Source organism: Aquarana catesbeiana, linkage group LG02, assembly GCF_042186555.1.
Source record: "Aquarana catesbeiana isolate 2022-GZ linkage group LG02, ASM4218655v1, whole genome shotgun sequence".
In the NCBI taxonomy this organism is placed as follows: Eukaryota; Metazoa; Chordata; class Amphibia; order Anura; family Ranidae; genus Aquarana; species Aquarana catesbeiana.
In genome coordinates, this window is record NC_133325.1 from 753,120,307 (window position 1) to 753,147,815 (window position 27,509).

The window sequence follows — 27,509 nt, forward strand, 5'->3', positions numbered from 1 at the left end:
TTACGAATGTTCTCTTCTGATTTTCGTATCGTGTGTACGAGGCCTTAGGCCCCTTTCACACATGCGGACTGTTCAGGTCTGCCTGTCAGTTTTTTAGGCGGACCTGAACGGACGCTCCATGCAGGTCTATGGAGCCACGGATGTCAGCGGTGACATGTCCGCTGACATGCGATCCGCTGAATCCAGACGGATGGAATCCCTATTTTTCATCCGTCTGGCAGATCGGATGAAAACGAACAGGCGGTCTGTTTTCATCCGATCGCCCATAGAGGAGGGTAGAGCTCTGACAGGTCCGTCCCTGCACAGTGAGCGGAGATGGACCTGTCATCCGCCGGCTCAGCGGGGATCACCGAATCGATCCCCCGTAGTATCTACCCAAGGGTCTATACTCAAGTTTAAGTCTCCTGCTATTATAAGTTTACCTTCCTTAAATACCTCGAGTTTTTTCAAAACTTTCCTTAAAAATGTATCTGGTTCCCTATTTGGGGAGTAAATATTTACAAGCGTACATTCCATGTTACACAATCTCCCCTTTTTTAAAAAAGGAACCTACCCTTTGGGTCTGCCAGCTGCTCCTTTACAGCAAATACCGTGGTCTTATCAAAACCTATGGCCACCCCCCAGGAATGGCTGGATACTGAATCACCATAGAACCACATGGGGAACAAGTGCAATCTTGTTAAGGACAATCTGTGCCCAGAGGCATGTGCAATATGTGTCATTAATTCTTAAAGCGGAGGTAAACCACCAAAAAAGAAAAAGCAATGGGGCCCCCCCTGAAGTTTTAAGTCATAATGTGCTGGTATACATCGCATACTAGCACATTATGACAGACTTACACTTACACGGAGCCTCCCAGCGTAGCGCTGTCACAGCTTCCCAACGCTGCCATCTTCACCCGGTCTTCCTTCCAAGTTTGCGGGTTCCGGCTGTATGAGTGGCCGGGGCAGCAATGACATCACTCCCGCGCATGCTTGCGGGAGCCCTCGGCTCCAGCACAGTATGCCGTCCCTTCAGAGCGCATGTGCTGGTGACGTCACTGGCTGCATGTTGTGTGAATAGCTCCTAAAGAAGTAGAAGTAACTGCTCCCCCAGGAGGTATGGGAACTGGACGATATCTGGATAGATGCCGTCGGATCCATACATTGAACATATATGTTAAGGGTGGGGGGTGTGGTATTGATTGGGGTGGTGGCCTGCCAGGTGCTCCCTATAATAAACTATGACCAAAATAATTTAGTTTCTTATATTGTAAGAGGACTGAACACTCCAAGTAAAAGATAGAGAGTCAAGAATTAATAGCAAAAAGAGAGGAATTAATACAACTGTTAGAACAGGATAAAAAACGTGCTTTTCATATAGTAAACAAAGAGAGGTAACAATGGGGTAATAAATCCGGGAAATGGCTGGCCAGAGCAGTAAAGGAGAAAAAAAGCTTATCCTTTATCCCTAAAATTAAAAACGATATGGGGGAGAATGTACATTCGTCCCCTGAAATAGCGAAGATATTCCATGCATATTATAGCGCGTTTATATAAGGTGATTTAGAGAGGGGAAGATATAGAGAAACATGATGCAGAAGTCTATGAGTACCTGCGGGGCCGATTACCCAGGAAGAAGTAGCAAGAGCAATAAAAAGTATGACCCTGGGAAAAAGCCCGGGTCCCAATGAGTATTCTGTATTATAAAAGATTCCAAAAGTTTCTGATCCCTAAACTATGTGAATACCTGATTACTCTGGCAGAAGGAGAGACTTTGCGGGAGGGATCATTACTGGTCTATATAATTCTCATTCCAAAAGAAGGGAAGGACCCAGCAGCCCCAGCGAGTTATAGGCCAATATCCCTGTTAAATACAGATATAAAGATTTTTGCTAAAATAATCGCAGAGAGATTAAAACCGCTACTACCGAGCTGGATACATAATGATCAGGTAGGATTTGTAAAAGGGAGAGAGGGAAGGGACAACTGCCTTAAGTCGATGTTTTTGATTCATGAAGTACATAGCAGGGGAAACCCCGGTCGCATTTCTGTCGATAGATGCTGAAAAAGCCTTCAACAGGGTGGACTGGGGGTTTATGCTTGGAACATTAAGATACCTAGGTTTGGGGGTTAGGATGATGAAATGGATATCTGCTTCCTATCATCACCAACAGCTAAAATTAGAATAAACAGGAACCTATCCTCATCCTTCGAACTATTAAACAGGACAAGGCAGGGGTGCCCCCAATCCCCAATGCTGTTTGTAATGGCATTGGAACCTCTGTTAGCAGCAATCTGTAAAAATCCAGACATTAGAGGGGTGAGAGAAGGGGAACGGGACTACAGAGTAGCTGCTTATGAGGATGATTTGCTTTTTTTTACATCTCCAACCCTAGGATAACAATTCCAATTATACTAGAGGAGCTGAGTAAATATGGAAAGTTGTCTAATTTTAACCACTTCAATACCGGGAACTTATACACCTTTCTGCCCAGACCAGTTTTCAACTTTCAGCGCTGTCGCACTTTGAATGACAATTGCACGGTCATACAACACTGTACCCAAACTAAATTTTTATTATTTTGTTCCCACAAATAGAGCTTTCTTTTGGTGGTATTTGATCACCTCTGGGATTTTTATTTTCTGCTAAACAAATAAAAAAAAGACCGAAAATTTTTTTTTTGTTTCTGTTGCAAAACTTTGTAAATAAGTAAGTTTTCTCCTTCACTGACTAGCACTGATAAGGCGGCACTGATGGGCACCAATGAGGTGGCACTGATGGGGCACTGATAGGCGGCACTGATGGGGCACTGATAGGCAGCACTGATGGGCACTGATAGGTGGCACTGATATGCAGCACTGATGGGTACACATAGGTGGCACTAATAGGCACTGATAGGCGGCACAGACGGGCACTGATAGGCGGCACGGATGGGCACTGATAGGCGGCACGGATGGGCACTGATAGATGGCATGGATGGGCATGGATGGGCACTGATAGGTGGCACTGATGTACACTAATAGATGGTACTCATGGTGCCAAACAATAATGCCTGCCAATCAGTGATGCCCATTTTGGGCACTGATTGGCATCCATTGTGGGCACTGATTGGCATCCCTGGTGGTCTAGGGTGGCATACCTGGTGGTGACTAGTGGTGGCATCCCTGGTGGTCCTGGTGGCGTCCCTGGTGGTCCAGTGTTGGCATCCTCGGGGGGGGGGGCTGCGCTGATTATTAATCAGCCGATTGGCTCTCCTCTACTCGCATCTGACAGACGCGAGTGAGGAAAAGCCAATCAATGCCTCTTCCTGTTTACATCGTGATCAGCCGTGATTGGACACGGTTGATCACATGGTAAAGAGTCTCTGTCAGAGACTCTTTACCGAGATCGGAGTTGCGGTGTGTCAGACTGACACACCGCAACAACGATCGCCGCGATGTGTGCCCCCGGGGGGCGCGCAGCGGCTTGATATCCTGGCGACGTCATCTGACGTCCGGTCAGGATATTGAAACTACTTTGCCGCTGCCATTTTGCTATATGGCAGGCGGCATGTGGTTAAAATAAATATGTCCAAATCCGAGATTTTGAACATTACCATCCCAAGGGAGGAACAACTGGCAATTCAACTGAAATTCCCTTTTGTATTGTGTAAGGAGGGAATGGAGTACTTGGGAATAAAATTGACTCCATCTTTGGGGATTATGTTTGAAGCCATACCAGTGCTTAATAAGATTAAGGAACATTTTTAAAAAATTGAGATATAAGCCTCTCTCATGGATAGGTAAAATTAATGCCTTAAAAATGAATATCTTACCCAGGATGATTTACATTTTTCAAATGATTCCAATAGCAGTACCTCAGGTGTATTTTAGGAAATTAAGATCAATGGTAATAAAATATATATATATATATATATATATATATATATATATATATATATATATATATATAGGGATATAAACGCCCTATGGGGGGGGGGGGGGGGGAGACTAGCAGCACTGGATTTCAAGAAATATTATCAGGCGATTTCTGTCTCCCGGATTGCAGAGTGGATTCATAACAAAGAGGGGAAAAGTTGGGTAAATATAGAGATAATACAAAGTAAGGTAGATCTACGAAAGATGGTCTGGATACCATGGCAATATCGGGATTTAGCTACTAGCACAAACCCACTAACTAGAAACACTTTTTAAGATTTGGGATGGGTTAGGGAGATTGCACCACTGGGAATACAACTCACCACTAATGTCTATATTGGGCACAAATTATTATTTTTTTTTTTAAATTCCTTTATTTTCATACTGAGTAGGTACAACCAGTTACATATTCATTTATACAACAGTGTTAGAATCAAGCAAATGGAATACAGAAGTAAGTTTATAACCCGAGATATCAAAAACAGCAAGGTCAGAATAACTGATTACTTAAATTAGCACCATATCCACAGTTTGTGGGGATTATACCCCCACATAACACTACTGCCCAAAAATAGGACCTTGAGAGTGCTCCGGGGTCTTAGTTGCTTGGTTCGGTACTGATTCCCTGAGGTGGTAGATTGCATCACTCAGTGATAGATGAAGTTTTTTTTTTTTCCGGTAAGGATAGTAAAGGTGGGGATCTAAAAAGCTATGAAACCCAGACATGGGACCAAATGAGAAGGTAGTTGATTTTAAGATTTGCTTTGTATCTGGCCGTAGGGAAACCCATGCATGAGAATGCGTTAGACAGAGACCAATATCCCCGGGGATAGGTAAGGGATATGTCAGGATAAGGGGGGGAGGGAGGGTGAGGAAAGGAAGGGGAACAGAGAGGGGAGTAGAAGATGGGGGGTTAAGATATAAGAGAGCAAGAGTACAGAAAGTATGAGAATACGAAATATAAGGAGGATTGACCTCCGCCTGAAGTGTGGAGCATGTTCATTCAGTTAGCTTGGTTGCTGGATTGCTCCATTTCCTGAAGATATGCTTCCGTGTATATAAAGTGCTGCCAGGGTCTCCAGGTTTCCCAAAAGGCCTCCTCCCTATTGTGTAGGGTAGCCGTGAGATCCTACATGTCCCTTAGTTCATTAACTTTGGTGAACCACAAGGATTTCGCCGGTGGTCTCTCCGATTTCCAACACAGGGGAATGCATGCCTTTGTGGCATTCAAAAGTTGAATGGTGAGAGAGGTCTTGTATTTTTTAATGGGTCGATCTGACAGATGGAGCAGACAGGCTGCAGGGTTCCCCTCCAGGGAAACACCCGTGAGGTGACCGATTGTGCGGGCCACCCCTAGCCAGAAAGGGGCAAGTTTGGGGCATGACCAGAAAATGTGTAACATCGTCCCCTCCTCAGTACCACAACGCCAACAGAGGCTGGGCAGTTGAGGGAAGAAACGATGAAGGATGGCAGGGACCCTGTACCAGCGTGTCATGATTTTGTAACCAGTTTCTTGATCCCTGGTCGCAATTGAGGATTTCTGGGCAAAGTAAAGAATTTTTTGTCTCTGTACATCAGTGAATTGGATTCCAAGTTCCCCCTCCCATTTAGTGAGAAACGAGGGTACGTATCCCTCCTCTGGTTGGGTGAGGGATGAGTATATCAGTGACAGGCAGTGTCGTATCGGCTCCCCCCGGTGGCAGATGAGCTCCAATTCAGTTAGTTTGCAGGTAACCCCTGGTTTCCGTAGATAGCTGCGTAGAAAATTCCGCAGCTGCAAGCTGCTCCAGAAATCTAGGGGAGGGTCTGTCGCCACCGTCCCGACGTTTAGGGAAAGTTGGCCATTGGGCTCTATGAAGTCATGTAAATACAACCTGTTGTCTATTGCGAGTCGCTTAAATTGTGGGCTCTGCAATCCAGGTGGGAATTCCGGATTACCCAGAATCGGGACCATGGGGGACGGCTGCGGGGACACAGATGAGTGCCGAAAAGCATCTCTGACCACCGTTAAGGTGCTGCCCAGAGTAGGGTGTTCTGTGATTCCCTTGGGCAATGGTGTTGTGATCCAGGGCCAACTCTTGGCCGAACCCCCGGAGTCTTCCTCCTCCATTGCAACCCAATGTTTCGCCTCAGCATGACAATGCCAGTCCACCAACCTAGTTAGGTGGACCGCTCTGTAGTAAGCCTTAATATCCGGCAAGCCCACCCCCCCCCTACTTTTCGCCAGATGGAGAAGTTGGAGTCGGACTCGCGGTTTGCGGTGGGACCAGACAAATGCCCGGAACATGGAGTCAATTCGTTTGAAAAACGCTGGAGGCAGTCGGATGGGGAGAGCCTGAAGCAGGTATAACACCCTTGGCAGCAGAGTCATCTTAAGGGCACTACATCTGCCGAACCACGTCAGCGTCAGGGAGTGCCAGTGTAGGAGGTCAGTTTTAAGGCGTAGAAGTAGTGGGTCAAAATTGGCCGAGTACAATTCCGCTGGATCTGATGTGATGTCAACTCCTAAGTATCGTATAAGCTTGGTTGCCCATTTCAGTGGAAAGGACGAACGTAAACGTTGGACAACTCCTGTTTCTGCCGTTATGTTAAGGATGGAGGATTTGGTTAAATTAATCTGAAACGAGGAGAGAGTACCGTATTCTTGGAGGGATTGTAACAGATTGGGTAGAGAAGCAAGTGGTTCCGTCAGAAAGAAGATGAGGTCATCCGCAAAGGCGGCTACCTTATGGGATCCTGAGGGTTTCGGGTAGCCTACAATGTCGGAGTTTGCCCTAATTGTGCACAACAGGGGTTCCAGGGACAGGATAAAGATCAGAGGGGAAAGGGGGCATCCCTGTCGTGTACCATTTCGGATATCAAAGAAGTCCGATCTCGTCTCGTTCACCCTTACCGACGCAGTAGGGTGAGTGTACAAGGAAAGTATCCACTGCAACATGGATGAGCGAAGACCTATGTGTTCTAAAGTTGCCCTGATAAAGGACCATTTGACGCGATCAAAGGCCTTCTCCGCGTCGGTAGACAGCAGGAGAAGAGCCTTTTTGGTGGTCTTTGCCGCATGAATCAGATTGATAACTCGGATAGTGTTGTCTCTTGGTTCACGTAGCGGCACAAAGCCTGCCTGGTCTCTGTGTATCAGACTCGGTATGTGGGGGAGCAGCCTGTTGGCTAAGATCTTGGCAAAAAGTTTAAGATCTGAATTCAGGAGTGCAATAGGACAATAGCTCCCACAAAGTGACGGGTCTTTACCCTCTTTCGGAATGAGGGAGATATAAGCCCTTAGTGTGTCTATTGGGAAGGCGTTCCCCTCCGTGAGGGTGTTAAGGGCAGAAACCAAAGGTTTTGACAGTGTGTCAAAAAAGGTTTTGTAGTACACTGGGGTTAACCGGTCAGGGCCAGGAGCCTTTTTCGGTTTCGAGGAGGCCAGTGCCACCCCCAGTTCTTCTACCGTCAGGGGTTCCTCCAGCTCCTCCCTCACATCCTCTGGTAATGATGGCATGCCTGAGGCAGCTACATATGTTTGGGGGGAATGTCTGCCCTCTAGAGGGGGGTCCATAGGTTGCGTTCTTTCCAAATTATAGAGGCCTGTGTAGAATGAGCGGAACTCCTCTGCTATGTCTGAAGATGTATTTAGCTTCCGTCCTAAGGATGACTGTATCTGAGGGATATATGTTTTCGTGCGAGGGCCCTGCAGGGCTCTGGCCAGGAGTGACCCAGGTTTGTTTGAAAACTCGAACATGGTACGGTGTGCCCACGCTAGTTTCTGTTTGGTCTTATGGAATAACAGTGTACATAGTTCTTCACGGGCCTTCTGTAGGTCTCGGAAGGTTGCGCGGGCAAGACTAGCTTTATGTATTCTCTCTAGTTTACGAATTGATGCAAGGAGTTCCTCAGTACGTTTCAGTCTATCTCGCTTGAGACGGGTTCCTATTTTGATCAGTGCCCCTCTCACAACCGTCTTATGGGCTTCCCAGACCACAAGGGGGTTGGGAACCGACCCCTCATTGACAGCGAAGTACTCCCGTAGTGCGTTCAGCATCTCCGAACGGGTTTCCTCTGATTGAAGCAGTGCTTCATTTAGTCGCCAAGATGGGGGGGACCTATTCATCGACCCCAATTGAAGAGTCAGGTGGACCGGTGCATGATCAGAGAAGGATATGACATCTATGGACGTTGATACCACTTTGTCAAGATCCTTATGTGACAGCAGCAGATAGTCTAGCCGTGAGTAGGTGTGGTGCACCTGGGAGAAAAAGGTATAGTCTCTGTCTTGGTTGTGAAGCAGCCGCCACGGGTCGACTAGGTGTAGGGTTTGGAGGTCCATCTTGAGGCGCCTCAGACGTGAGTAGGACATGTGTGAGGATCCTCGTGAGACGTCTATGGCCGGGTCCATGGCAAAATTAAGGTCTCCGCCAAAGATAAGCATCCCCTCTGAGAACTCCAAGAGCTCAGAGAGGAGCTTGCGCATGAACTGAGGATGATTCACATTAGGGAAGTAGACATTTGCGAACGTGACCCGCACATCAAACACCCTTCCCTTTAGGAGAAGAAAGCGACCCTGCTCGTCTGTCCGCTGTGCCTGGAATACCCATGGAACCGACCCGGCCAAAATGATGCTGACCCCTTTGGACTTGGAGATCGGAGAGACACTGTGGTATGCTATAGGAAAGGCCCTATTAGTTAGCCTAGGTATAGAACCTGCCCGGAAGTGCGTTTCCTGCAGAAAAGCTACATGGGTTTTGCCCCTACGCAAATCAGCCAGTAGCTGCGAGCGCTTCTCCGGGACATTGAGGCCCCGCACGTTTAGAGAGGTGACCCTAAGGTGACCCATTGTGTCTTCTGGCAGGGAAATGGTTGGCAGTATGCGTATGGGAAGTTCCCAAATACAGAACCCCCTTCAGGCGGAGGACAAGAAGAGAAAGAGTAGACCAGAGAGAGGGGGGCGGGGAGTAGTAAGGTGAGAATGGGGGAGGGGAGGAGGGATGAGGTGAGGGAAGAAATCGATTCCTGTCGTAGACTAACTATGGGCCCCTGTTGTACACTTAAAGTGCCCAGTCAGGGGACCGCCCTAATGTGGGGGTGGAAAGTGCGTTGAGTTCTACTCGAGAATAAGTAGAATTTAGGCAGTAATCTGAGTGAATATAGAAAGTGGAGATGTGGGGGAATAGCGCCTCTGAGAATCATATTGTTTCTAATATGAGAGCTGACATAACAAAACACAACCTTTGCTAATAGATACCTGCCACATTTACTACCGTACACCCTCCGCCGCGACCAGTTGGTGACTGCGTCTCCGGGAGGCCCACGGACGCCATAACAAATCCCCTTACCAGTGCAAGCGCGGGATATTGCCGGCGGGGTCCATGATGGCGCCTCACGGTATGTCCCGGAGCGTCAGGACCAAGGGCCTTTGACCTTCGCAACGATGAATACCGAAGCAAGCCCTGAAAGGCGGGATCAGAACCAACATCACAAATGTAAAACAATAAGATGATAATAAAATGAAATATACCATTATAAAAGTCATAACAGAGCATAACAGACAGAGCATGCTAACTATAGTTGTCATGTCCCTGGGGGTTGCTACACGTTATAAAACCATAGAGCCAAATTGTCATAGAACTACCCCCCCCCCCTCCCCCTCCCACCACAAAACTACTTGCATATCCTCCCAGGGGGAGCTAAAAAGCAGAAGGGGTCCCGGGGGCAACCCGGGTAACTAGCAGCGAGTCAGATGAACCAATGAACTATTAGAGGAGGGGGGGAGGGGGAGGCCGGGGAACAGACCAGGCTTCCAGGACTCAAATCTAACAATGTGGAGCCCACCTGTCCAGGACAGCTTAAAATTTAGCAATAACATCTTGAGGTGCTGGGATTAACAGCCCGTCAACCGTCCCCCCCACTGCATCCGCCCACCCCCAGCTGTCCACCAGTGGCGAGTCCGTATGGGAGAGGCGGCGTACAGGCGAGCAGGCCCAGGTCACCAGTAGACTGAACTAACCCAGCACTTCCCCAAGCAGGTCAGTTAGAGTCAGTTGACAACCCGTCACTTCCGAGAGGGGTACAAAGGCACATCCCTGGGATAAGAATTCTGAACGTGTATTTATGTATGGTAGTCAACTCTGATCTGGGATATTGCCTATCAAAACGGTTTCCCAAACCCTCTGTAAGGGGAGATCTAATGTTCTTGGGATGTCCAGGGTGGTGATGTAGTGTAAATGTTCATCTTGTCTTACCAGTCTTTGGGATGGGATGAAGAGTTAAGCTTCGGAGGACCTCGGGTGAGGTCTAACATTTTCACGGCTAGTGGCACGTGAGCGTGGTCTACGGACACGTTGCGGCCTGGGCAGAGGTGGGCCCAGGGCCTCCAGGGACAGCAGGTAGTCAAACCAGTTGGGGACACTAACAGCCGGCTTAGCTAGGAAACTGAACAGATCTGGGAGTTGGTCCGGTGAGCGTAGGTAGAATTCTGCTCCTCTCCTCCGCACGATGAGATGGAAGGGGTGTCCCCAGTGATACGTCGCCTCCGCCGACCGGATCACTTCTAGCAGCGGTCTCAAAAGGCCTCTCATTGCTCTTGTCTGCCTGGAGATGTCCGGGTAGATTCTGATCGACGCCCCATCAAAGTCAATTGGGCCACGTTCCCACGCCAGGCGCATGATCTCCTCTTTAATAGTGAAAAAGTGCACCCTGCACAGGACATCCCGCGGGAGGTCCATGGCTTCATGATCCTGTGATTCAGCAGGGGGTGTCCTGGGTCCTGGGATACGGTGGACCCTATCCAGCTCCAGCTCTGCAGCAGGCGGTTTCCCGAGCACCTGATTGAGAATAGCTGCCACAGTTGCGCGCAGGTCTGACCCCATGGTGCCTTCTGGGATGCCACGGAGGCGCAAATTGTTGCGCCTGCTCCTGTTCTCGCCGTCATCTAACTTAAGTTGTATGTCAACAAGATGGCGGCGAAAGGCACGCTGTTCTTGCTCTATGGCGGTGATTCGGGCATCAGATGTGGATGTAGAGGATTCCAGTACAGTGACCCTCTCTTCTACTGTGTCCACTTGTTGGCGCAAATCATGCAGTTCCCTGGAAAGTGCATTTACTATAGTTGCTGCCATTTCCTGCAGGTCCTGTCTTGTAGGGAGACCGGACACAATGTCTCTGAGAGAGCCCTCTGCAGCGTTGCCTGGCTCCCCTGTGAAGCTGCAGCTGGGTGGAATGTCAGTAATGGGGATCACAGGGGACAGTATGGGAGAGGCTGACCTGTCATCTGCAGCGGCTCGATCTCCTCCAGCATTGAGTCCTGTCTGAGTTCCCTTCTTAGATGAGGCGGCGGCGCTCGTCGGAGGCACACGAGGCGGCGCCATCTTGGCCGGCGCGGCGGGGGATGAAGCTGCGTGCTGCCTGAGGAAATAATGTGTAATTTCCGAGCCTTTCTGAACCCCAACGTCCAGCGGGTGTTTGCGGTCCCCTGGCATGAAGTCCGGCTCTCACAGACACGGTTTGCTGATCGTTCTCAGGGCTTCCCCACACAGAGCTCCGAGGTGTGCGTCCTCACTCTGCCATCTCTTAGCCACGCCCCCTGGGCACAAATTATTTTAAGCCAGGGAAAGAGGAACACATATGTAGCGCTGGTAGATTTGCGATCTACCATATGTTAGGTAAATTTAGTTCGTTAAGAAAGTTAGGTTTGCCTCTGTTCCAGCTTGGCTGACGCTGTGTGTGTTTCCATACTGACCGGTGGGTGTCGCTGTTATCACTGGTCAGTTTTGGAAAGGCAACGTGTCGAAGCGTATGGATGCTCTTCTGTCCCGGAGACAACTCGGTGGAGGTGGTCCTCCGAGTTGCATTCTGGGCGAGGGTATTTATGGGGCAGATGCCATATTGTGGGGTTCGTTTTTACAGCCACCTGCTGGCCCTCCTGGCCGACAAGTATGCGTTAGAGTGCTACCTCGTGGTCCTCCGTTCCGGAGGCGCACGTCGATGCGGCGCAGGGGTGGGCCCAGAAGCTTGTCTGGGGCCTACCACAGCAGCCGAGGAATGGTCCTGAGCTGTCTATCTAGAGTAAAGAAGCTGGACAACCGAGGAGATCCCAGGGAAGGACCCATCATGGAAGGATCACGCAGCGTGCTGGTCTATAGAGAGGCCTGGTGACTCGGTTGGAGGACGTATCCTAAAAGTAACTATACAACATATTGTTGCTGGGTTGGCTTAAAGGTTCAAGCACTGTGACTGACGTTCATTGCAGAAAGACCAATACATCCTGTGGCAGAGGATCATACGGGTTTATCCCAAACAAGTCTGTGGCAGAGACTTTTGTTCGTTCTGCGTACTGGCTGCTAGGCAAGTGAGAGAGTCCTATCCAGGCTTGCAAAGAGTGTGTCCCACGAGGGGAGCGCATTCTATTGTAATATTCAAATTCTACCAGGACATTTGTCAAGAGTCTTACAAGAAGATATTTGAGTTTCTTCTGCAGTTTCCCTTCTGCCTCTTTCCTGCTACTTCCTTAGTAAATTGTTTATTAAAGCATTGAAAACGTACTTAAGTGTTGGTGCGTGTATCGTCCAGAGGTAAACTCAATGGAACCCCTAGACCCGGTGCCGGTGAAACAGAGGGAAGGAGAGTGAAGGTAACAGACCGGCTTAAACCAGCAGCTCCATCGAGAGTTATTGCTACACATATATTTCACTAGATGGGCAAAAGAAGAGGAAATATTACTGCAAGGTGTGATGAAAGGTAATAGGATATATACGTATGTTGAAATCACACATACATGGGGAAATAAGCCACTAGACAAATGGAGGTATGCACAATTAAAGCACTTTACACAATCACTATCACAACCATTGCAGGGAAAAGGACACGTGAGGTTAATGAAGAAATTATTTTGCTCCCCTCTTAGTTTAAATTGAAGCATATCTAAAATGTATAAAATTTCGATTAAGGAAGTAAAACCTGAATTCCTCCCCTATCTGGGAAAGTGGGAGGAGGTTTTCTTAGGGATGAGGAACATAAAAGGAAAATCCTTAGGACAGCTTATTTCTCGTCAAGTGATATAAGGACAGTGGAAATGTGCTATAAACTTCTGGCGAGATGGTACGTGACCCCACAGAGAGCGCACAGGCTCGGGGCACAAGGTACCCTAAATTGCTGGAGGGGATGTAGTGCCCCGGGGACCTTTGCGCAACTGTGGTGGGAATGTATAAAGATAAAACCTTATTGGGGTAGAATTATAGCAGCGATCCACCAAATAACGGGAGAACGGATTCAGAATGATCCCTGGGAATGTCTATTTCATGATACGAGAAAGACAGTGGCCCAATACAAGAATACCTTAGTCCCATACCTTCTAAATGCAGCTAAAGGTCTGATCCCGAGCTTATGTAGAACCCAAGAAGTGCCGAATATGAAGGAGTGGGTAGTAAGAGTGGAAATGATGAGAGCTGTAGAGGAAACAATCCATACAGTAGAGGATCCATTAGAGATATATTGGAACATATGGGGAAAATGGATGGAGTTTAAAAAAATCAGAGGGTTGGAGGAATTTGATATAGGTTTAGGGGTCCAGGGGCAGTGGGAGGAGGGTGGGGGGAATAGGGAGAATAACTGTATATTGTAAGCAATGTATGTAATAAGGAATGTTGACCTAGAAATGTGATTTTTTTATATGTATTTGTGTATCTTTGTTTACATAATAAAATAGAGAATAGTAAAAAAAAGCATATCAGTACTACAGGGTACTAATATGCTTTGCCCTGCCTCTGAAAGGCAACCAGTAGAACTGTAAATTTGCATCGATTTGTATAATTGGAGTATTTTTGCAGTATACCGTATTTATCGGTGTATAACACGCACCGGCGTATAACACGCACCCCAATTTAGGAGGGAATTTTAAGGGAAAAAAAACTTTTAGGAGGGAAGTTGAAGGGAAAAAAACTTACATTTAAATGCCCATCATTGCAGCCTTCTCAGTGCAGCCTTGCCCCAGTGCAGCCATGTCAGTGCAGCCTTGTCAGTGCAGCCTTGTCAGTGCAGCCTTGTCAGTGCAGCCTTGTCAGTGCAGCCTTGTCAGTGCAGCCTTCCCCAGTGCAGCCTTGTCAGTGCAGCCTTCCCCAGTGGAGCCTTCCCCAGTGCAGCCTTGCCCCAGTGCAGCCTTCGATCCTCTATCCCTGCCATCCTGGGATTCAAAATCGCCGACCGCGATTTGAAAATGGCGCTGCCGGCGCCAAAATATACAGAGCCGGTCCTCGGCTCTTCCCGGCGGCTCTCGTTCACTTTCGGCTCCACTCGTAGTCCCGAGCGGAGCTATCCGAACCTAGCCGGGAAGAGCCGAGGACCGGCTCTGTGTATTTCGGCGCCGGCGGCGCCATTTTCAAATCGCGGTCGGCGATTTTGAAGATGTGACAGCTCGGGATCGCAGAGGATTGGCGTATAACACGCACCTGCGATTTTCCCCTGATTTTAAGGGGAAAAAAGTGTGTGTTATACGCCGATAAATACAGTAATTGGAGTATAATTGGAGTATAATTGGAGTAGATCCAAGCAGATTACATTTGTCCAGTGACTGTAAAATTCATCCATTCAGTTTTCTCTGTGACAGCCAGCAAGATTATACAGGCAGAAAGCTAATGTACTCTTCACACTGGGATCCGACTTGTGAGACCCCAAGTCACATGATATGTGAATGTTAGTCAATGAGAGCTGTATTAATTAGCACTACTGAAGTTGCTCCAACTTTGGAAAAGGTTCCTGTACTACTTTAAGGTGACTTCTATCAGACTTTTGCACTTTATGCCGCGTACACACGAGCGGACTTTACGGCAGACTTTGCTCGGCGGACTTTTCGACGTACTTTACAACGGACTTTCTGAATGAACGAACTTGCCTACACACAGTCCACCAAAGTCTGTCGAATTCGTAGGTGATGACGTACGACCGGACTAAAACGAGGAAGTTCATAGCCAGTAGCCAATAGCTGCCCTAGCGTGGCTTTTTATCCGTCGAACTAGCATACAGACGAGCGGACTTTTCGACCGGACTCGATTTCGACGGATTAATTTAAAACATGTTTCAAATCTAATGCCGCGTACACACGAGCGAACTTTACGGCAGACTTTGCCCGGCGGACTGGATTTCGTCAGACAATTCGATCGTGTGTGGGCTCCAGCGGACTTTGTTTTCTCAAAAGTTGGACAGACTTAGATTTGAAACATGTTTTAAATAAATACGTCGAAATCGAGTCCGGTCGAAAAGTCCGCTCGTCTGTATGCTAGTTCGACGGACAAAAAGCCACGCTAGGGCAGCTATTGGCTACTGGCCATGAACTTCCTTGTTTTAGTCCGGTCGTACGTCATCACGTATGAATTCGACAGACTTTGGTGGACTGTGTGTAGGCAAGTCCGTTCATTCAGAAAGTCTGTCGTAAAGTACGTCGAAAAGTCCGCCGAGCAAAGTCTGCCATAAAGTCCGCTCGTGTGTACGCGGCATAAGTCCGTCCAACTTTTGAGAAAACAAAGTCCGCTGGAGCCCACACACGATTGAATTGTCTGACGAAATCCAGTCCGCCGGGCAAAGTCTGCCGTAAAGTCCGCTCGTGTGTACGCGGCATTAAACTTCAACAGAAGTCGCCTCCAAGTCGGATCCTCGTCTGTATTGATGTGATTTAGATCTGACCTTACAGGAAGATTACGCAAGCCTTCCCCGAAAGTCCAGTAACGTACAAATATACACCACACTAGGTGTTTGACATTTTTTAAATAAAATTTTAGGAAACAAACCAGTCCCATGGTGCTGTAATGTATGAAGTGCTCATAACATTCAGTAAGGACAGGGGCTCCACTTGTGCTCAGTTCAGGGGCCCCACATGGATGTTCACTCACCCTAGATATTCACCACCTATCTCTAGTGTGGTCACTTGAGCTTGTTGGGCAATCCTCCCCTAGGTGGTAAAGCTCTTTATTAGGTTATTCTTCAGATGTAAATGGGGAAACAATAATGGAGGGAGATCTCATAGCGTAAAACCATGGGATTTATTCTGAAGTAAAAAACAAACATGAATGAACTCACATCTTATGGTGCCTATATCCTGGCACCCAGTGTATGCAGCATATGTATATCAGGGTAATTCCGTCCAGCGTATACTGATAACCGCAATTTACAGCTCAGCGCGGTCCTGGACGTGACACAGGCAGAAGTGTTGTCGCAATGACGGCTTGATCACTGACAGTAATAAGGGGCAGCTGAGGACAGTAATGGGGTGGCTGAGGAAAGTAATATGGGGGGCTGAGGACAGTAATATGGGGGGCTGAGAACAGTAATGGGGGTGGCTGAGGAAAGTAATATGGGGGGGCTGAGGACAGTAATGGGGAGGCTGAGGACAGTAATGGGGGGCAAAAGACAGTAATGGGGGTGGCTGAAGAAAGTAATACGGGGAAAGCTGAGGACAGTAATATAGGGGAAGTTGAGGACAGTGATATGGAGGAAGCTGAGGACAGTAATGGGGGGAAGCTGGGAACGGGGGGGGGGCTGAGGACAGTAATATGTGGGGGTCGAGGAGAGTATTATGGGGAGGCTGAGGACAGTAATATGGGGGGGCTGAGGACAGTAACATGGGGGGCTGAGGACAGTAATATGGGGGGGCTGAGGACATTAATGGGGGTGGCTGAGGAAAGTAATATGGGGGGCTGAGGACAGTAATGGGGAGGCTGAGGACAGTAATGGGGGGCAAAGGAGAGTAATAGGGGTGGCTGAGGAAAGTAATATGGGGGGCTGAGGACAGTAATGAGAGGAGGCTAAGGACAGTAATATGGGGGAAGCTGAGGACAGTAATATAGGGGAAGTTGAGGACAGTGATATGAGGGAAGCTGAGGACAGTGATCTGGGGGAAGCTGAGGACAGTGATCTGGGGGAAGCTGAGGACAGTGATATGGGGGAAGCTGAAGACATTAATGGTGGGAAGCTGAGGATGGGGGGGGCTGAGGACAGTAATATGGGGGGGGGGGCGAGGAGAGTAATATGAGGAGGCTGAGGACATGAATATGGGGAGAATGAGGACAGTAATATGGGGAGGCTGAAGACGGTAATAGGGGGGAACTGAGGACAGTAATATGGGGGGCTGAGGACAGTAATATGGGGGGGCTGAGGACAGTAATCCGGGTGGCTGAGGAAAGTAATATGGGGGGCTGAGGACAGTAATGGGGAGGCTGAGGACAGTAATGGGGGGCAAAGGACAGTAATGGGGGAAGTTGAGGAAAGTGATATGAGGGAAGCTGAGGACCGTGATCTGGGGGAAGCTGAGGACAGTAATGGGGGGAAGCTGAGGATGGGGGGGCTGAGGACAGTAATATGGGGGGCCGAGGAGAGTATTATGAGGAGGCTGAGGGCAGTAATATGAAGAGGCTGAGTACAGTAATGGGGGGAGGCTGAGGACAGTGATATGGGGAGGCTGAGAACGGTAATATGGGAAGAATGAGGACAGTAATATGGGGACAATGAGGACAGTAATAAGGGGAGAATGAGGACAGTAATGTGGGGAGGCTGAGGACAGTAATATGGAGAGGCTGAAGACGGTAATAGGGGGAACTGAGGACAGTAATATGGGGAGAGTGAGGACAGTAATATGGGGGAATCTGAGGGCAGTATTGGGGGAAGGGGGGGCTGAGGACAGTAATGCGAAGGAGGGATTTTGGTGTGAAGGGGAGGGAACTGTGATGTAATAAAAAGTGATGGTTAAAAAGTCATCGGTAAACAAACCTTTCACCCAATAAAAGAAAATATCTTGGGATTAGGGACTTCCACGAGGTACGGGTGATGACTTAGGCTTCATGTACACGGGACGATTTTACAACCTCTTCTGAACGATTTAACATGACAGATAGTAACCCGCGTTTAAAACTTCAGTTTTGCCGCGTTTACATGCCGCGTTTGCGTTTAGAAGCGTTTTTAAAACGCCTGTAAACGAAACGCAGCTAAACGCAAGTTAGCGCGTTTAGAAGTGTTTGGCGCATGAAATGCCTCTAGATTCAGCTTCTGAACCCATTTTTTTTGCTTTCCAAAAAAGGCCTCTATACCCAACTACCTAGAAACGACTATAAACGACCCTGTGTACATGTACTGATAAGATAACATAGAAAACAATTTATATATTTATTTCTATTGATAAAGGTCCGGGTTGCAAAATTGTAAGCTGTGCAGGGTGTCCCTCAATGCCATCTCAGGGTGGGGTGTCACTAGGGACCACCTTTTTTTTTTTTCATCTCCATGATCCCTTCTTCTCTCTGTTCACACCCTAGAATTGATAATGTACTTTAAATGAGCACTGTGACTGATATTGAATTCATGTTGGGATAACTCTATTATTTTAAACCACACAGGAGCCTATTCAAGTTGACAGACAAGCCATCCCTGTGGAAAGTTTTACTATATCTATCCCATCACTATATCCCAGTACCACCTATTGTGTGACGGTGTCCATGGATTCAGAAAACATGGATCTATCCGTTCCATCTCCAAAGAAATGTGTAATCACAGAAGGATCTCGGGTGGAAGGTATCCGTGACTTCATTTATTTATGACTGAATAGAGGTGATCTGATGTCTAACAGGGGTTCCTGGATTGTAAGACCGGATGAACAGTACTGCAAATAGTTTGGCAAAATAAATGGTTCAGCTCGGTGTTCATTTGCTGGTTCCACTTCAGCTTTTGTAAGAATTTGAACATTTAGTCCTAATCAATTATAATTATGCAGACCCACCTATAAGAGGTTTATATTTACCCCTAATTTGAATTTATCTGCTTTGTCCGACACTTGTGTCAGGTGGTAGAAAATCATGTTACCACCTAAGGTCTGAGCCTCTTTTTTTTTTTTTTGCTAGAAAATTACTTAGAACCCCCAAACATTAAACATTTTTTTTTTCTAACACCCTAGAGAATAAAATGGCGGTCGTTGCAATACTTTCTGTCACACCGTATTTGTGCAGCGGTCTTACAAACTTTTTTTGGAAAAAATACACTTTTTTGAATTAAAAGATAAGACAACAGTAAAGTTAGCCCATTTTTTTTATATTGTGAAAGATAATGTTACGCCGAGTAAATTGATACCGAACATGTCACGCTTCAAAATTGCGCCCGCTCGTGGAATGGCGTCAAACTTTTACCCTTAAAAATCTCCATAGGCGACATTTAAAAAATTCTACAGGTTGCATGTTTTGAGTTACAGAGAAGATCTAGGGCTAGAATTATTGCTCTACCGATCACATGTGTGGTTTGAACACCGTTTTCATATGCAGGCGCTGCTCACGTATGCGTTCGCTTTTGCACGCGAGCTCGGCGGGATGGGGTACGTTTAAACATTTTTTTGTTTGTTTGTTTTACCTTTTTTTTTTGTTATTTTTACACTGTTTTAAAAAAAAAAATAAAAAATTGTGTCACTTTTATTCCTACTACAAGGAATGTAAACATCCCTTGTAATAGAAAAAAAGCATGACCGGACCTCTTAAATATGAGATCTGGGGTCAAAAAGACCTCAGATCTCACATTTACACTAAAATGCAATAAAAAAAAAATAAAAATAAAAAAAAAAATAATTGTAATTTCATAAAATGATTTTAAAAAAATGGCCCTTTAAGAGCAATGGGCGGAAGTGATGTTTTGATGTCGCTTTCGCCCTGCAATGTCATGGAGACGGGTGGGGACCATCTTCCCCTCACTCGTCTTCATGCGCAGCCACTGAGAGAACCGAATCGCCTCCGCTGCTGCCCACGGCTCTGGTAAGCGGCGGAAGGGCACCAGAGCGGGGGGAGGGGGCCCCTCTCCCGCCGCTAATAAAAGTGATCTTGCGGCGAATCCGCCGCAGAGACCACTTTTATCTTGTAGCGGACCGCCGGCCGAACACGAGGATACCGGGGTTATGGCAGCTAGCTGCTGCCATAACAAAGATTTCCATACTCAAAGTGACCAATCGGTGGTTTTAAAGTGTAAATTGAAGTGCTGAATTTTTATAAATTACGGCAAATACACCCTGTAACATTATGATTACAATTGATTTAAATTTTTTGTGCCTTAAAAAAAAAAATCATATAGGGAGATAACACTCACCCACTGCCTTTTAAAGCGCAGTTCCACCCAAAAGTGGAGCTTCCACTCATTTGTCCCCTCTCCCCCTCCGGTGCCACAATTGGCACCTTTCCGGGGGGGGGGACAGTATACCTGTCTTTGACAGGTATCCTGTTCCCACTTCTGAAAGTCCAGACCGCGGGCTGTGACATCACCGCGGGGCTCCCTCCTCCTCTCCCTGTCACCGGGCCAGTAGGAGAGAGGAGCGGGACCTCGCGCATGCGCAGTAGGGTTCAAGGCATGAAGCTGTAAGGCTACACTGCTGGGTACCCTTACCACCAATGGCGGTGGCAGCATCCGACAGCCGATGTTTCCATCAGCTGCGGTGCCGACATCGCTGGACTCCAGGACAGGTAAGTGTCCTATTGTTAAAAGCCAGTAGCTGCAGTATGTGTAGCTGCTGGCTTTTAATTTTTTTTTTTTTTTTTGGGCGGAACATCCCTCTAAAGACACATGGCGTACCTGCTAGCCTGCCCATTGAACCATTGAAGGAGTTGGTTACGGAACCCAATTAGTGACGTCACTGCTTTTGCCACCCCACTGAAAAGCAGTCTGGAGTGGATCACTTATCAGAGGTGTTTGACAGGTGGTGAGGAAGCGACATGTCATCTCCTCCCTGTCTGAATAAACCCTGTAACTGAAGCACCACTGCGTGGCACTCGCATGCATTGGATGTGGTTGCAAGGCAGTTGCAGCGTGAACCCATAGACGTGCATGGGTCATGCTCGGTGGCAGTAACGCCCTCTGAATACAACATGCTGTTTCCTTTTACTGCACCATGTGTACAGCCCTAAATAACAGTCCGTGTTCAGGTGGAAGGTCAGTGGGCAATAAAACCGTGGCTCAACCACCTGCTTTTACTACCTCCTGGTTGCAAATGTGAATTAAACCATAGAGACAAACACATAGGGAGTCTCAACACCCCAGCCAGAAAAATTAGCGGAACCGAGCAGGCGGTCACATGACCATTAACTCTTATTTTACCTGCAATCTTTAAAATGGTGACAGGGTCTCTTTAATGTACTGCTAACGAGATGACTGCCAAGCAATAGATCAGACTAGACATGTGCACTGACAAAAAATTTGTTAGTTTTCGTTTTATTAGTTTTTTTGCTTTTTTCGGAAATTAGGAAATCCGAATCGAAAGTGGTTAAATAAAAATAATGTGTATTTTTTTTTTTAGGTGACAATAAAGTGTTTTGGATTGCTGCTGGAGTAATTCTTTTCATTATATTGCTACTGCTTCTAATCTTCCTTGATCAAACAGGATATATTAGCAAGAAAAAGATTTTAGCCCCAAAGGTTTTGGTAAGAGCATCTCTCTTATGTTAGAGACATTTTTACAAGTTAAGGTTTTTATTAAAAGGAACATGTAAGGACAGGAACATGGCAGCTCCCAAGGCTGACTCGTCATGCTCTATGATTTTTGGCTTCACTACGTAGTCATTGCCCTGGAATGCACACATAGGCAGTGGTGTGTCAGGATTCCTGATATGTCACATTCTCTCCAGGTCATAGACTCACTGAGATGTGAAGTGCGGCCCCAGAGCATATACCTGCAAAAACAAGTCCGTAGGGTTCAATATTGAATTGGCCCACCCTTTGCAGCTATCAACTCTTCTGGGAAGGCTGTCCACAAGGTTTAGGAATGTGTCTATGGGAATGTTTGACCATTCTTCCAGAAGCGCATTTGTGAGGTCAGGCACTGATGTTGGACGAGAAGGCCTGGCTCGCAGTCTCCACTCAAATTCATCCCAAAGGTGTTCTGTCAGGTTGAGGTCAGGACTCTGTGCAGGCCAGTCAAGTTCCTCCACCCCCTCATCCATGTCTTTGTGGACCTTTCTTTGTGCACTGGTCCAAATCATTTGGTGTGGGGTTGTCTTTCAGGGGTTGGGCTTGGCTCCTTAGTTCCAGTTAAGGAAACGCTTAACATGTCAGCATACCAAGACATTTTGGACAATTTCATGCTGCCAACTTTGTGGGAACAGTTTGGGGATGGCCCCATCCTGGTTGAACATGACTGCGCACCAGTGTACAAAGCAAGGTCCATAAAGACATGGATGAGCGAGGTGTGCAGGATGGGGGATCCCTATTCACCAGCAGCTCCTACATGGGGTGCGCTATTCCAGTAATAACTACAAACAGAAACAGAGAAATATTAACATGTTTTAATAGGATTATATATTATATATTTTCCATTTTTGTGTATATAGTTACCGTTTCCATATGAACTCAGGCTGGTCATGCAAAGCTCTAGGTCCTCTCCTAGTCTTCTCCAGCGATGGGTGTTCTTCGACGATGCTAAGCATGATGCTGATATAAATATTTCATTATCACTCTGCATCATTCACTGTAAATAAGGGTGTCGTGGTCAGGCCCACTTAATGGGTGGGTCCATGACTCTCTGCATTCACTGTATCCACCCGGTCTTCCTGGTTGAATGATGCTGGGAAAGGACATCTTGTGGCGAAAATAATGTATTGCAGGGGGGCAGCTATAGAATTTTTTTTTTTTTTTTTTCATTGAAGCCGCTGCTTTTTTATAAATTTAAAAATAAGTCCAGACTTGGGATTTGAAATAGAATTCCAATCAAAATGGTAAATACAGAGTTGAAATAAATATATGTGAGCTGACTTACATGTCAAAGGATTAAATATTCTGTTCTGCCAGTTTTGTGATCCAGGAACTTTTGCTAGAAATCAGATTATTAACCTTGCTTTTCTTTAACCGCTTCAGCCCCAGAAGATTTTACCCCCTTCCTGACCAGAGCACTTTTTGCAATACGGCACTGCGTCGCTTTAGCTGACAATATTTGGTCGTGCGACATTGCACCCAAACAAAATTGATGTCCTTTTTTTCCCCACAAATAGAGCTTTCTTTTGGTGGTATTTGATCACCTCTGTGGTTTTTATTTTTTGCGCTATAAACAAAAAAAAGCGACAATTTTGAAAAAAATTCAATTTTTTTTACTTTTTGCTATAATAAATATCCCCCAAAAATATATTAAACGATTTTTTTTCCTCAGTTTAAGCCGATGTGTATTTTTCTACATATTTTTGGTAGAAAAAAAAAATCGCATTAAAAGTATATTGATTGGTTTGCGCAAAAGTTATAGCGTCCACAAAATAGGGGATAGATTTATGACATTTTTATTACAAATTTTTTATTTTTTACTAGTAATGGCGGCGATCTGCGATTTTTTATCGGGACTTGCGACAGTATGGTGGACACGTCGGACAATTTTGGCACATTTTTGGGACCATTGGCATTTATACAGAAATCAGTGCTATAAAAATGCACTGATTACTGTAAAAATGTCACTGGCAGGGAAGGGGTTAACACTAGGGGGTGCGATCAAGGGGTTAATTGTGTTCCCTAGTGTGTGTTCTAACTGAAGGGGGGGGGGCTGTGTAGGGGAAGAGATAGATCGCTGTTTATACTCTGTATGAACACAGATCCCGTTCTCCGTGTGCCCCGAGCGATCGCGGGAGCCTGGCAGTGATCGTGAACCCGCCGGGCACTCGCATTGGCTCTGTGGGCAAGCAGGGGGACAAAAGTGGAACCGGCGTAACATGACGGCGATTCGCGCAGCCAAGCCATGTTGCCGCAGTGCAACTGCGGTGGCTGGTCGGCAAGCGGTTAAAGGGTGTTACACAGTATTGTTTAGTTGTTCATCCATCTCTAGCCTTCGGATTGTAGAACAAAGGGGCTTCATCACATTGGGAAGCCAATCACTGTTCTCACTCTGCTTTCTCCTCCTATCAGAATGCTGCTCATACTAGACTGGCCCAAATACCAAGGCCCACCCACTGAGAGGCCACATATTTGGTTAAATTAATTAATTAAACACATATTTGCGTGCCGTCATTACCTAGGGGTTAAAATGATCAGCTATTTATGTTCTCACGCAAACCTTTATCCGAAAATGAAAATAAACATGTTAGGCCTCTTTCATACGGACGATCCGTATGTCCGTTTTTCATCCTTCCGTTTTCGGATGAAAAACGGACATACATTCATCCCTATGGAGCGTCGGATGTCAGCGGTGACATGTCCGCTGACATCCGACCCGCTCCGATCCGAAAAGTGTAACGGAGGAAAACCCTACTTTTCCATCCGTTTTCGGATCGGATTGGGTGACGACGGACACTACGGTCCGTCATCATCCGATCCCCCCATAGGGGAGAGCGGAGCTCTGACAGGTAGGCCGCTGCACAGCGTGCAGCGATGAACCTGTCATCTTCCTGCTCAGCGGGGATCGGCGGAGCGATCCCCGCTGAGCAAGCGGGTGTTCACGGGGCGGATCATCACTGATCCGCCCCGTGAGAAAGAGCCCTTACTGATTATAAAGTGTGAGCTGGAGCTTGCCTTCAATGTGTTAGTGTATAAACAATTAGACGCATACTGGCCCATTATGCCTTTACTTTGCAGGGAATTAGAAAGGAAGAAAAACCCACCAGGGTTTACTTTCTCTTTAAGCTGCAATATAATACACTTTTGCTTTTGGGTTTAATGCCGCTTTAAAGTCAAATTGCCATTTAATGTTAGAAAACCATAGAAAATAGTTTCTTTTTTTCTCACAAACTTTTTATAACCATTAAGGAGTGAACATACATAGGAATTAAATCTCAGTAACAAAAGATACAGAGGGGCATTTTTACAAAAAAAAAAAAAAAGTCAAATTTCCATTTTGTTAAGACAGAGACAATCATCCCTGGTTCAACCTTATGCTTGTAAATTATATTATTGTTATCTGTTTTATGAAAACATTAAAAGTAATTCATTTTTTTTTTCACTACAAACAAGGCTTTATTTGGCAATATTGTTTGAAAAATATCATTTCATATCATTTAAATACAATCTGTATAAAAAAACTATCAAAAAATTGAAAAATGTTACTTTTAATACAAAGCATAGTGAGGTTATTTACTAATGAAATAAAGGTTTTTTATATAATTTCAAGCTTTTTTTTTTTTTTTTTTAATGTGTTGCTAAAAAAAATAAAGAAACAAACAAATAAAAAAAAAAAAATACATAAAGTTTAAACAATAGTGGTAAAAACGTAGTAGGCAAGAAGTGGAAGAGGTTAATTAGGGCTTGTTTACACTTGCAGGATGGGGCAGGAAAAAACAGGTGGTTGACCTGAATTTTTTTTATGTCCCACCCCCCCAATCGCTGCCTCTTAAGGTGCAAGAGCAGCCAGACAGGGGCGTACACATGCCATCGCCACTGCAAAAATGAGGCGGTACGCATGCGCATGCGATATGCACAGGCTGTGCTGTAATTTGTTACAGCACAAGCTGATCGGTGATTGATTGCCGATTGCTGATCGAATCAGTCATCCATGGAAGGGAGCTCTGTGTTGTAAACAGCACAGAGCTCTGAACACTGACAGGCGATCTTGCTATATTTTTTAATTCCCTGCAAAGCAGAGGGAAAAAACAGCAAGATCGCTTAGTAAAAGCAGCACATAACACACACAGTAAACATAGTTAGGCACATTTAACCCTTTGATTGCCCTGAGATGTTAATCCGTTCCCAGCCAGTGTCATTACTACAGTGACAGTGTATAGTATTAGCACTGACTTCTGTATTTGTGTCACTATTGATGTCAGTTAGTCACTTAGTGTATCCCCAGCCAGTGTCAGATTGCCCGCCATACTATCACATTCCCACTATAAGTTGCTGATCACCGCCATTACTAGTATATTAAAAAAACAAGTGAAAAATCCAGTATCTATACCAGATGCTAAAACTTTCACTCAAACCAAATAATATACACTTATTGGGATTTTAACCAGAGACATGTAGCAGAATACATTTTGGCCAACATTCATGAAGAAATTCGATTTTTAAAAAAAAAATTTTATTGGATATGTTTTATAGCAGAGCGTGAAAAATATTGTTTTTTTTTTTTTTTTTTTTTTTTTTTTAATTTTTCCGTCTTTTTACATTTATATCACAAAAAATAAAAACCCAGTGGTGATCAAATACCACCAAAAGAAAGCTGTATTTGTGTAATAAAAATTTGCATGACCGTAAAGTAGTGCAGTGCCGAACAGCAAAAAATGCCCTGGTCATGAAGGGGGTAAAATCTTCTGGAGATCAAGTGATTAAACTAAGGGCTACCAAAGGGTTAAATAGGAGCATGTGTTTTGTTTTTGTGTTTTTTTAATCTACACACCCAATGATGCACATTGTTCATAACTGGTTAAGAATGTTTAAAGAAACTGACCAAAAACTTTAATTTGCCTTGAAGGCATCTCTTCCAGACTCAAGAAGCCTTTTTCATAGACCTGATCAGTTATCTCCTCTGTGCCTCACGATATATACGGAGGATCTACAAAACCTTGAGAATGAGCAGATATATGAGAATCCTGCAACAATGGGCAATGCTCCATACCTTGCAAATAATCTGAACGCCGAGAATGAGGACCAACAAGCAGCCCTAAATCAAGACAACAGTTTGTCCAGCAATGAAGCCCCAACCAGAGAGCATTCAGGAGGTGCACTCCAGGACCTCACAGAAATTAAGCTATTAGAAGGCTCAGATGTTCCGGTCATGATGTCCATGGGGGACACCTGGCATCCTGCAGTCATCCCATTGTCAGAGAGCAGCATGGAAGCCTCATCTGAAGATGTCTTTGGTAGCTCCGGGATCCTCCTTTCAAATTTGGCAAATGGTTTTGATGACTCTTTGAACCTCTCACTTATAGATAACCCCTTTAGCATTGATTTAAATTCTGTATCTCTCGGAGACTCTGCTGATCTCTGGACAGGTGTCCCAATGGTTGCATCTCCAAAGAACCTCTCCAATGTTTTGGCCAGCCATCCCAATGGAGATGTAGTAAACATGAACCAGTTCACACTGCTCTGTAGTGTACATGATACAGACACCCCAGCTATGGACAATCTTCCCTGTGAAAACGATGAAGACGGGGACATAGGCAGTGACTTGAACTGTGCCCCTGATTACATTAGGAGATGAACTTTATATGATGTTACTTATGTGATGGATGCTCCATTCTTACCTGCAGCTGTAGGTCTCAGGACTTTTTAAAAATGACAATTGTTCTTGTATTGCTACAGACTGTCTGTCCCATTGTTCTGGTATTGCTACAGACTGTCTGTCCCCCACCTTATGTTGTGTTCTTCAACATGTAATTTGGCCTCTGTTCAGTTGTGAGATATTTGCTAAAAGCTAAATACATATTGCCCTGATTCATGAAACTGTAATAGCATTTACAGCACCTTAAGGTGTACCTAAAACAAATTAAAAGGACCCTTGGCTATAATACTGATTGCCATTTTAGGATGCCAAAAGTGCTATGTAGCACACCTGAAAGTGGTTGTAAACCTCAGACATGAAATCTGAACAAAACATATAGTGTGTACTTGTCCCAATCAAGAGCACTAAGTGTTATTTCTGTCTGCTGCCTCATTCCTCTGATATCTGCATGAGTCACTTCTGACAGGTTTTCCTGACACAAAGAGGAGAATGGT

At 45.9% G+C, this 27,509-nt stretch overlaps 1 protein-coding gene across 1 annotated transcript in view; it reads left to right on the top strand.

Moving 5' to 3' along the window:
* The window catches only part of LOC141129239 (interferon alpha/beta receptor 2-like), a 52,670-nt gene extending 25,369 nt beyond the window's left edge, over positions 1–27,301 (top strand). Inside the window, exons 6-8 of the mRNA XM_073617141.1 lie at positions 18,266–18,440; positions 21,190–21,314; positions 26,266–27,301. Coding sequence (XP_073473242.1) covers positions 18,266–18,440; positions 21,190–21,314; positions 26,266–26,994 — 1,029 coding nt within the window. The 3' untranslated portion in view covers positions 26,995–27,301. The remainder of the gene's footprint in view (positions 1–18,265; positions 18,441–21,189; positions 21,315–26,265) is intronic.
* The last annotated feature ends 208 nt before the right edge of the window (positions 27,302–27,509 follow it).